The sequence below is a fragment of the Salmo salar genome, chromosome 22 (genome assembly GCF_965601325.2).
Source record: "Salmo salar chromosome 22, fSalSal1, whole genome shotgun sequence".
Taxonomy (NCBI): Eukaryota; Metazoa; Chordata; class Actinopteri; order Salmoniformes; family Salmonidae; genus Salmo; species Salmo salar.
This window is the reverse complement of record NC_138312.1, coordinates 49,434,771-49,447,098: the sequence shown is the minus strand read 5'-3', so window position 1 is coordinate 49,447,098 and position 12,328 is coordinate 49,434,771. Positions and strand designations below refer to the sequence as shown.

The 12,328-nt window shown below is 40.6% G+C and overlaps 1 protein-coding gene across 1 annotated transcript in view; it reads left to right on the top strand.

The window, feature by feature from the left end:
• The first annotated feature begins 10,227 nt into the window (after window positions 1–10,227).
• The window catches only part of LOC106583616 (integrin alpha-5), an 83,471-nt gene continuing 81,370 nt past the window's right edge, over window positions 10,228–12,328 (top strand). The window contains exon 1 of the mRNA XM_014168000.3: window positions 10,228–10,608. Coding sequence (XP_014023475.3) covers window positions 10,400–10,608 — 209 coding nt within the window. The 5' untranslated portion in view covers window positions 10,228–10,399. The remainder of the gene's footprint in view (window positions 10,609–12,328) is intronic.

Here is a 12,328-nt window from a genome sequence, read left to right as displayed (position 1 = left end):
GTGTGAGCAAGGAGGCCTACAAACATCACTCAGTTACACCAGCTCTGTCAGGAGGAATGGGCCAAAATTCACCCAACTTATTGTGGGAAGCTTGTGGAAGGCTACCCAAAACGTTTGACCCAATTTAAACAATTTAAAGGCAATGCTACCAAATACTAATTGAATGTATATAAACTTCTGGCCCACTGGGAATGTGATGAATGAAATAAAAGCTGAAATAAATCCTTCTCTCTACTATTATTCTGACATTTCACATTCTTAAAATAAAGTGGTGATCCTAACTGACCTAAAACAGTTATTTTTTTTTACTGGGATTAAATGTCAGGAATTGTGAAAATCTGAGTTTAAATGTATTTGGCTAAGGTGCATGTAAACTTCTGACTTCAACTGTATGTACATGTTGAAATTGCATTGAAAATTCCACTTAGAAACATTTAAAAAAACAAAAAATTCCATCCTATATTTTGGGTAGTTTGAAATTGTTGAATTTCATAGTTGATTAGACATATTCTATTAGTCACAAGCACATGGTTGCAGATGTAATTGCAGTGTAAAGTGAAATTCTTACACTCTGAGCTCCAACAGTGCAGGTCAAAGGGAAGTGAATGAAACAAAAATAAGAATATATAAATATTACAACTGTAGCAATGATAAATGTCCATTGGGGTGGGGGCAGGGTAAATGTCTGAGGGGAGGGGGGGCGCACTGTTTTGTGTCAAGAACTGCAACGCCGCTGAGTTTTCACACTCAACAGTTTCCCATGTGTATCAAGAATGGTCCACCACCCAAAGGACATCCAGCCAACTTGACAACGGGTAGATGCATTGGAGTCAACATGGGCCAGCATCCCTGTGGAATGATTTCGACCACTTGTAGAGTCCATGCCCTGACGAAGAGGCTGTTCTGAGGGCAAAAGGTGCGGGTGGGGAGGTGTTCCTAATGTTTGGTAGACTCGGTGTATATACAGTATTTTATGAATAGCTTATAATATCCAACAGTAACATTTATTTACAGGGCTAATAGTGACTACTTCTAAACTTCCAAAGATCCAATCATCCTTGGATGAATGATTGTATACCTAGCTACACATTGAAATGATGGTGTATTTTGTTGGGCAAATTAGATGTCAATGTAGGCCACATAAACTCAATCTCACTCTAAATTTACTTGTAGATTACATTTGAAATCAACCAACCATCCTTCATATACAAGACAATATCCAAAGGTGAAAGTGTATTATTAATAAGAATTTGGCACCAGATTTATAGGGCTAATGATAACTTCTAAACTCCAGACCCCCCCCCCCCCCCCCCCACCCACCCAGCTACACATTGAAATGATGGTGTCCTTTTGTTGGGCAAATTAGTAAATCAATCAAATGTATTTATAAACCCTTTTTACATCAGCCAATGTCACAAAGTGCTATAGAGAAACCCAGCCTAAAACCCCAAACAGCAGGCAATGTAGAAGCACGGTGGCAAGGAAAAACTCAGGAACCTAGGCAGAAAGGCAGAAATCTAGAGAGGAACCAGGCTCTGAGGGATGGCCAGTCTTCTTCTGGCTGTACCCGGTGTAGATAACGGTACATGGCCAAAATGTTCAAACGTTAATAGATGACCAGCAGGGTCAGATGTCAATGTAGCTAGCCTACATAATGAACCCAACCTCACTGCGAATTTACTTTAACATACAGCTTGCGTAAGAAAAGGTAGTTACTTTCAACTATTCAATGATATTTAGTTAGTCTATGCAAATTAGTGTGGAAGCTGATCAGTGGCCTAGCTTTGGAAAAGCTCTACATACAGTAGAGGTAGGCATCTTTTTTCCAAATTCCCTGTTGTCTTGAAAGCACCATTATGCACAGATACTGGGGCAGTTTTGCACTTGCTTTCCAGGAAGATGACTGGGTTGTCTTCCTCAGAAATCCCCCTGTGACAGCTGTTCCAAGGTAATGGTGGAAAACATTTTGCTAATCAGTTTTTTTTTTTGTGACGTGGTAATGACAGTCTATAAATTACAGAAGTGATTTGAAATATGGTTCGACACAGTTGGAATGCTGTGTTGAAGGAGACAACAGGAGTAGGCAACACCAGTTTTACCAGAATCCAATCTCTTCTCCAATGGTAACATTTCAGTCTCGTATTGCTAGCTTAAGTAGCCTACAACAACCATCAATACATTTGTCAGTCTAAACTGGAGGAAGCCATTCGAGGCCAGAGTACATGTTGATAACAGCAACAGGCGCCTTATCAATTTCCTCGCAAATTCCGCCCTATGGTTTAAGCACATTTCCTTCAGTTAAGGAGCAACGAGGCAATCTATGTCGCTACATCTATGCAGCAGTTCCTCTTTCATAAGGGAAAAACAGGAAACATTTTGTTCAAGTAAAATCTGCTCCATTCACTGTTGCACAGGTTTTCCATTGGCAGACAAACTGGTAGAATACAGTATTTCAGACGTAGACTGGTTGAGAGTAAAGTCTGAGGCCACCAAGCCTTCCCCTCCGGTCACTATCAGCCACAAGACATAGACATTGGTGGGGAGATTTAGAATGATGTTGGTTACTAAAGGATTAAATTGAATGCTGCAACAGCAGCCTTCAAAAGGACAGTGGCAGTAGTTGTGAAGTTATTTGCTGCCGAAGTATTATTTTATTGATATCGCGTCATGATGGTTATAGTGGACACTGCAAAAATATATATATTTTTCCATTGTAGAATTAAGCAATAAGGCATGAGGTGGTGTGGTATAGGGCCAATATTCCACGGCTAAGGGCTGTTCTCAGGCAAGAAGCAACGCAGACCACAAACCCCTGAGGTGCCTTATTGCCATTATAAACTGGTTACCAACGTAATTAGAGCAGTAAAAAGAAATGTTTTGTCATACCTGTGGTATATGGTCTGATATACGACAGCTTTCAGCTAATCAGCATTCAGGGCTCGAACCACCCAATTTATAAGAACAGTTTAGGTTCCTGATCTAACAAACTGACTGTATCAGGATGTAATTTACATCAACCAAAGCTAATTCAAGCATAAAAAAGTTCATGCTTTTAATGAATGAAAAATACAGAGCACAATATTTGAAATCTCAAAATGTGAAATGTGTCACATGAAAAATGCTATGTTAACTTAAGTATTCAGTCTAAAAGAAAACTTTACTACATTTACGAAAGTCTCTAACATTATTATTGCCCAATTTATACAAAGCCATTTTTTTATATTTTTAAATAAAAATATAGGACAAAACACACATCACGACAAGAGAGACAACACAATACTACATAAAGAGAGACCTAAGACAACAACATAGCAAGGTAGCAACACATGACAAAACAGCCCTCTCTCTCTTTCTCTCGGAGGACCTGAGTCCTAGGACCATGTCTGAGGACTACCTGGCCTGATGACTCCTTGCTGTCCCCAGTCCACCTGGTCGTGCTGCTGCTCCATTTTCAACTGTTCTGCCTGCGACTATGGAACCCTGTGCACTCATTCACCAGGTTTTCCTTTTCATCCTTCTCTGTTTCAGAAGTGTGTAAAGCCCTGAAAGAAATTGATTAAAAAAAAAAATCCCCTGGCCCTGATGAACTAGACCCCTGCCTTCTACACCTAGCTGCTGACATCACTGCTCCCCCCTTAACATGTATTTTTAACCTTACGCTTGATGTTATGGAAATCCCCAAGTTATGGAAATCTGCTTTTGTACTGCCTCTCCTGAAAGGTGGAGATCCCTCGCTACTTGACAACTATCGACCCATTTCAAAATTGTCTGTACTATCAAAGGTACTGGAGTCCTTAGTTAGTAGGCAGCTAAAGACCTACTTCCAGGAAAACATCTTAAATGGAATGCAATCAGGTTTTAGGTCTGGCCACAGCACTGTTTCAGCAACATTGAAGGTTTTAAATGACATCCACTGTGCTCTTGATAAGAAGTTACATTGTGTGTCTGTTTTTATTGATTTGTCGAAGGCTTTTGACACCGTGGACCATGCTGTGTTAGTGCAAAGGTTAAAATGTTGTGGAATTACTGGTCATGCTCTAGATTGGTTTATAAATTACCTATCAAATTGTACACTGTGTAATGGCGGATGGTTGCAAATCTGAGTCCATAGAGGTGTGCTCAGGTGTTCCGCAAGGTTCTATTTTGGGCCCACTGTTGTTCATTTTGTAAATCGACAACATTGGGGATCTTATTGAAACAGCGGATGTTAATTTTTATGCAGATGATACTGTTCTTTATTCAAGTGGTAGTAGTTTATCTTTAGCTTTTGAAAATGCCCAAAGAGCATTTAACATCATACAACAGAATCTGTATGATTTAAAGCTGATTCTAAATTCGGGTAAAACAAAATGCATGGTATTTTCAAATGCCAAGCATGTTACAAATCATGTCATTGCTACATTGGCTGGACGTAATATAGAGCAAGTTAAAGTGTACAAATATTTGGGTGTGTGGGTTGATGATAAGCTGAGCTTCACTGTGCATGTAGAGAACTTCATAAGGAAGCTCAAGCTGAGAATAGGTTTTTATTACCGGCATAAGGCTTGTTTTTCTTTTGAGGCCAGGAAGGAGCTGGTACGATGTACATTACTGTCAGTTTTAGATTTTAGTGATGATATATATATATATATATATATATATATATATATATATATATATATATATATATATATATATATATATATATATATATATATATATATATATATATATATATATATATATATGCAGGCCTCAGCCACTACCCTGAGAGCACTTGATTCAGTGTATCATGCAGCCCTCAGGTTCATTCCAAATCAGAAACGTCTAACACATCATTGTGATCTCTACAGCGCTGTTGGCTGGTCGTCATTGACCTTGTGTAGGCTTAAACACTGGTATACACTGATTTATAAGGCCATATTGGGTAAAATGCCATTTTATCTCTGTTCTTTTTTAGTTAGATCAGTAAATAAGTATCAATTACGGTCCCATCCTGATTTGCTTCTAACAGTACCAAAAATTAGAACAGGTCATGGTAGAAATAGTTTTAGTTACTTAGCACCGTGGTCCTGGAATTCTCTTTTGAACATTTTAAAATGTGATGATCTAGTTTCGTTGGCGGAGTTCAAACACTTGATCGATGTATATATTATAGAAGAGTGTAATTGTTTTTAGGCCAGCTGTTTTTAGTCAAGATGTTTGTGTTTAAATGTAATATGTTTTTGTTGTACTGTATGTGTGTTAATAGTTTTGTTTAACGTTGTATGTCATTTCGTTTGTCTGAAACGTTGTTCCCCCTGCTGCTATTGGACCATGTCTCTCTTGGAAAATAGATATTTATCTCAATGAGAATAAACCTGTATAAATAAAGGTAAAATATATATATATATATTTTTTTTTAAACCCTGACCTGTGATTATTCTTATTCTTATCTATTAACGGTTGAACATCTTGGCCATGTTCTGTTATAATCTCCACCTGGCACAGCCAGAAGAGGACTGGCCACCCCTCAGAGCCTGGTTTCTCACAAGGTTTCTTCCGAGGTTCTTGCCTTTCTAGGGAGTTTTTCCTAGCCATTGTGCTTCTACATCTGCATTGCTTGCTGTTTGGGGTTTTAGGTTGGGTTTCTGTATAGCACTTTGTGACATCGGCTGATGTAAAAAGGGCTTTATAAATACATTTGATTGATTTGATTGGTAGCAACAAAACATGACAACAACATGGTAGAAGCACAACATGGCAGCAGCACAACATGGTAGCAGCACAAAACATGGTACAAACATAATCGGGCACAGACAACAGCACAAAGGGCAAGACGGTAGAGACAACAATACATCACGCAAAGCAGCCACAACTGTCAGTAAGAGTGTCCATGATTGAGTCTTTGAATGAAGAGATTGAGATACAACTGTCCAGTTTGAGTGTTTGTTGCAGCTCGTTCCAATCGCTAGCTGCAGCGAACTGAAAAGAGGAGCGACCCGGGGATGTGTGTGCTTTCGGGACCTTTAACAGAATGTGACTGGCAGAACGGGTGTTGTATGTGGAGGATGAGGGCTGCAGTAGATATCTCAGATAGGGGGGAGTCAGACCTAAGAGGGTTTTATAAATAAGCATCAACCAGTGGGTCTTGTGAAAGGGTATACAGAGATGACCAGTTTACAGAGGAGTATAGAGTGCAGTGATGTGTCCTATACGGAGAATTGGTGGTAAATCTGATGGCCGAATGGTAAAGAACATCTAACCGCTCGAGAGCACCCTTACCTGCCGATCTATAAATTACGTCTCCGTAATCTAGCATGGGTAGGATGGTCATCTGAATCAGGGTTACTTTGGCAGCTGGGGTGAAAGAGGAGCGATTACGATAGAGGAAAGCAAGTCTAGATTTAAGTTTAGCATGCAGCTTTGATATGTGCTGAGAGAAGGACAGTGTACTGTCTAGTCATACTCCCAAGTATTTGTATGAGGTGACTACCTCAAGCTCTAAACCCTCAGAAGTAGTAATCACACCTGTGGGGAGAGGAGCATTCTTATTTCAAACCACAATACCTTTGTTTTGGAGGTGTTTAGAACAAGGTTAAGGGCAGAGAAAGCTTGTTGGATGCTAGGAAAGCTTTGTTGTAGAGCGTTTAACACAAAATCCGGGGAGGGGCCAGCAGAGTATAAGACTGTATTATCTGCAAATAAATGGATGAGAGAGCTTCCTACTGCCTGAGCTATGTTGTTGAAGTAAATTGAGAAGAGCGTGGGGCCTAGGATCGAGCCTTGGGGTACTCTGTTGGTGACAGGCAGTGGCTGAGACAGCAGATGTTCTGACTTTATACACTGGACTCTGGGGCGGCAGGTAGCCTAGTGGTTAGAGCGTTGGACTAGTAACCAAAAGTTTGCAAGATCGAATCCCCGAGCTGACAAGGTCAAAATCTGTCGTTCTGCCCCTGAACAAGGCAGTTAACCAACTGTTCCTAGGCTGTCATTGAAAATAAGAATTTGCTCTTAACTGACTTGCCTAGCTAAATAAAGGTAAAATAAAAATAAATAAAACTCTTGAGAGAGGTAGTTAGGAAACCAGGTCAAAGACCTCTGAGACACCAATACTCCAATAGCCAGCCCACAAGAATGGAATGGTCTACCGTATCAAAATCTTTGGCCAAGTCAATAAAAATAGCAGCACAACATTGCTTAGAATGGTGACATCATTGAGGACCTTTAAGGTTGCAGCGACACATCCATAACCTCAGTATAAACCAGATTGCATACCAGAGAGAATACTATAGACATCAAGAAAGCCAGTCAGTTGATTATTGACAAGTTTTTCCAACACTTTTCATAAACCGGGCAAAATAACACTTAGGATCAGCTTGATCTCCCCCTTTAAATAAAGGATGAACTGTGGCTGCCTTCCAAGCAATGGGAACCTCCCCAGAGAGGTTCCCACAGGTTAAAAAGGTCAGCGATAGGCTTGGCGATGATAGGGGCAGCAACCTTAAAGAAGGGTCTAAACCATGTGATCCAGATGTTTTTTGGGGGTCAAGTTTAAGGCGCTCCTTTAGCACCTCTGTCTCAGTGACTGCCTGCAGGGAGCAACTTTGTAGCGGGGCAGGGGAAAAATAGGGAGGAGCGTCGGGTCTAGTCGAATTAGAAGGGGTGGGAGATTAGGAAATGTTGGCTGGGCAAGGAGGCATGGCTGAGTCAAATAGGAATCCTGACTTAATGAAGTGGTGATTAAAGAGCTCAGCCATGTGCTTCTTGTCAGTAATAACATCATCAACATTAAGGGACATGGGCAGCTGTGAGTTCTGTTTGCATTCATGGAATGGAGGTTGTGTTCAAGTGTGAAGAATCAGTTCTTGATAAATCTAAACCTCGGTTCCACCTCAACGTCCATACCATAGACCAGGGGCAGGCAGTCCTGTTCCTGGAGTGACGCAGGTACTGCAGGATGTTGTTCCAACTAGGCACCACGCCTGACCAACTGAGCTAATTGATCAGTTCAGTGATTGCCTATATTCAACACACCTGGTCTTCCAGGTGGGTTACATCAAAAACATGAAGTGCCTGCGGCACTCCAAGACCAGGGTTGCCTACCCCTGCCATAGACTGTGTAGGTCCGTACATACTTCTGTAAACAAATACAGCCCCATCACCTGACGTATGGTATGCAAAAGCAGATCAACACTCATTAGTTCATTATAAGCTTTTACACTATAAACACTCAGGCTAGACAACAGCCTATCAAACATTTTCGTGCAAAATATCTTGAGAAATCTGTAAGCAAAATCTTGATGAAAACATTTTGTAATGCTAAATGAAAGTCTCATGTTGGCAGGCTATTCAATGCCTGCCCTTCTTGGCCCGATGACCTCTCTTCTTGGTAGAGACATGTGAGGTCATCTGTACATCATTCAGCAAACTAATACAGACCATCACTTGATGTATTGTATGCTAAATCAGAGGAAAGCAGCCTCCATGACGGATGTCATAACATGAATGCACCAATTTGTAAGTCGCTCTGGATAAGAGCGTCTGCTAAATGACGTAAATGTAAATGTAAAAATTAGTCCATTAGGAGCTTTTTAAGTTCTGTACACTCAAAAAAAAGGTTTCCAAAAGTTTTTTGGGGCTGTCCCCATAGGAGAACCTGTTTTGGTTCCAGATAGAACCCTTTTGGGTTCCAGGTAGAACCCTCTGTGAAAAGAGTTTTACCTGGAACTTAAAAGGGTTCTCCAAAAGGTTGTCCTATGGGGACAGCCGAATAACCCTTTTAGATTCCAGATAGCAGATTGTTGATGTATGTATAATGCATTTGATACAATGGTTGCGATACAACTACTAGTTTTGCCAAAACATGTAACACAGTATTGGGTGGTATCTAACTAAATGTGTTTTTTTTTTCTGCACAAAGGTCTCAAAAGAAGGAATTCACCAGTTAACCGGACTCAAGATGTGATATTATTACCAGTCTGAGTGGAGGAGGCCACCACCATTAACTCTAAAATATCTCTTAAAAGTTTGCCTCTACTCCAGTAATAGGGATAATTCTTTAAGTATACATGTATGGGTGGTTTCCTGTACACAGATTAAGCCTAGTCAAGGAATAAAAAAAACATTTTCAGTGGAGACTCTCTATTGGGCATGTTTATTAGTCTAGGACTGTGCCCAGGAAACCGTCCCGTAGTGTATTGGTGAATGGATGATGATTGTGTAATGGTAATGTACATGAAGATGTCTTAGTCTCTAGACTCAAACAAAAGTAAACAAACTTCAATCAAACTTGCCTCCATCTTGATCTATGCAATAATCCCCTCACTTACAGGTATCTAAATAGGAGATTTACTTTTACTGCAGAATGTTAACAAGAAAACACGTTGGGAGATGTTGTATTTTTCTTCTCCCCCAAGTATCTCCAGGCAAGTCATGTCAGGATCTGTGAATACCTAGACAGTGACTTCAGCTAACAGAACAGATGTTGAAACTTGGTGTCACACGCTTGCATGTTGTTCTTTTAATAGCCCCTAATCCTGTGGTTTCCTGTGTGTGTGTGTGTGTGTGTGGGTGGGTGGGTGGGTGGGTGGGTGGGTGGGTGGGGGCATGCCATCTTTCACTACTCACAAGGCAAGAGACAGCCATGTGTCTGTGTCATGCCTCCTATCACTTTGTTCTGATAAAACACAGACATGAGCCTGTCATGCTGGTGTGAACGCAGGAGAGCACGGATTAAGACATAACAAAGTTGGGTCATACAGCCATTTGACTGCTCAAATATCTATTTTTATTGCTGACAATGTTGACAACTTTTCAAATCCTTCTATTTGTGTGTAATCTCTGTAACAATGATTTATAAGGCATGTACTGCAGAGGAAACAAGGGGACGGTCCGAGGTGGTGTGTGTGTTAGCACTTTTGACTGTAAAAACAGGCACCAATAATATCCTCTAGGTATTTTGAGGTTCACAAAACTAGCCAGAGTAAAGTAAGATCCCATATACTTAATAGGTTATATCACAAAATAATGAGTAGTTGCAGTGAAAGCTCAGTTAGATTTAATCACTGTAACCTGGGCCTATAAGTCAAAAACTGAAAATATAATGTATACCAACACAAAATTAGGCTAGCCTTTTTTTCTCCATTTTTGATAGGCGTACATCTCAGTAGCACACACACATACACCAAATCTGGTTAGGAGTGCGCCCACCTCCCCAGTCTCTATATCCAAAGCTCCACCCCAAAATAAGTTTGCCATGAACTCCCTCTATGACTCTTACACTACTAGTATGAGAGGGAGATGCAGAGTGAAACGGAATCCTATTCCATTCACAATTAATTCATTTATATGTTGGAATATGCATTACCAAAATATCAGGCAGGCGTTTCACACCTCATAGCAGGTTAACTATTGTCTTGCGATTCGACGCACAAAAGCGATGGGCACTGGACGGCGAATTTCAGCAATTTCAGTCAACTCAATCCTGCGAAATCCAGTTTATTGCGCCCGGTTCGTTGTAATTGCAGTTGTTTTTATCCAGCTGTGCGCAACGTTTAATTTAGAAACAGAAAACCGGATCGTCTACTCTGGACCTAAGGGATCTTTTTTCGGTTATTCCGTGGATTTTTTCTACAATAATGAATCTAGGTGAGTGCGCATTAATCTTACCACTCAGTGGTGTTTTAGGAAAATGTCACCACAACATACACAATTCCTTTCACTTCAAAAGTGATTTAAATGATTCCGTACTATTTCATATTCTTGTCATTCAATGTAGTCTAATTTCACCCATGGTCTACACGGCATTGTATCATGTTATTGCCCTATATGCTACCACTGCAGCCTAGCCTACTAATTCGATTTGAATAACGGTTAATAGGGAACCCGCAATGGACAAGCGCAGGTTGATGCTTATTGTCATGAATCTTGCCCTGGAGGCAGAACTGAGCTATTCCTGCTTGATAGGCCAGCTGCAAAGTAGAAATGTTCTATGTCGAAAAAAATAATAAAAGCTAAAATTGGATTTTTGGTCTTAATTTAAGGTTAGGGTTAGGCATCAGGGTTAGCAGTGTGGTTAAGGTTACTGTTATGGTTAGGTTTAAAATCAGATTTTATGACTTTGTGGCTGTGCCAGCTAGTGACGACTCTGCAGAGCTGCCTCCAGAGCAAGATTCATGGCAATAAATGCCAACCCGCTTACTCTCATGGGGTGATATCTTCTTCAATGGACGCTCCACTCGAAAAAAGGATCGTTTTTATTAGTCCACTCCAAAATGTTTTGCATGTCAGCAGTCAAGTTTTCAAGATATCGGACTTTCAAGAAGCAAATTGTCATCGGCCACATCATCATGTTAAGTAGGCTATTTTCCATTTGATTATTTTGTGGTATATTCCAGACAGACATATTCAGCATTTTTGCGGATTTGGATCAAATAAAGTGAAAATGTAAATCATTCGATGAATAGGGATTCCATGGACTTTGAATAGCCCCCCGCCCCTTTCTAGAATTGTATTATATACAAAAATAGAAATGCAACAATTTCAAAGATTTTACTGAGTTACAGTTGATATAAGGAAATCAGTCAATTGAAATAAATTAATTAGCCCCTAATCTATGGATTTCACATGACTGGGAATACAGATATGCACATGTTGGTCACAGATTCCTTTAAAAAAAAAGGTAGGGGCGTGGATCAGAAAACCAGTCAGTATCTGGTCTGACCACTATTTGCCTCATGCAGTGCAACACATCTCCTTGGCATAGAGTTGATCAGGCTGTTGATTGTGGCCTGTGGAATGTTGTCCCACTCTTCTTCAATGGCTGTGTGAAGTTGCTGGATATGGGTGGGAACTGGAACATGCTGTTATGCACATTGATCCAGAGCATTCCAAACATGCTCAATGGGTGACATGTCTGGTGAGTATACAGGCCATGGAAAGAACTGGGCCATTTTCAGTTTTGAGGAATTGTGTACAGATCCTTGCGACATGGATCTGTGCATGGATCCGTGCATTATCACGCTGAAACATGAGTTGATGACAGTGGATGAATGGCAAGACAATGGGCCTCAGGATCCCATCACAGTATCTTGATGCATTGAAATTGCCATAGATAAAAATTAATTGTGTTCGTTGTCCGTAGCTTATGCCTGCCCATACCATAACCACACCGCCACCATGGGGCACTCTGTTTACAACCTTGACATCAGCAAACCACTCGCCATGCACGTGGTCTGCGGTTATGAGGATGGTTGGATGTACTGCCAAATTCTCTAAAATGACATTGGAGGCGGCTTATGGTAGAGAAATTAACATTAAATTCTCTGGCAACAGCTCTGGTGGACATTCCTGCAGTCAGCATGCCAAT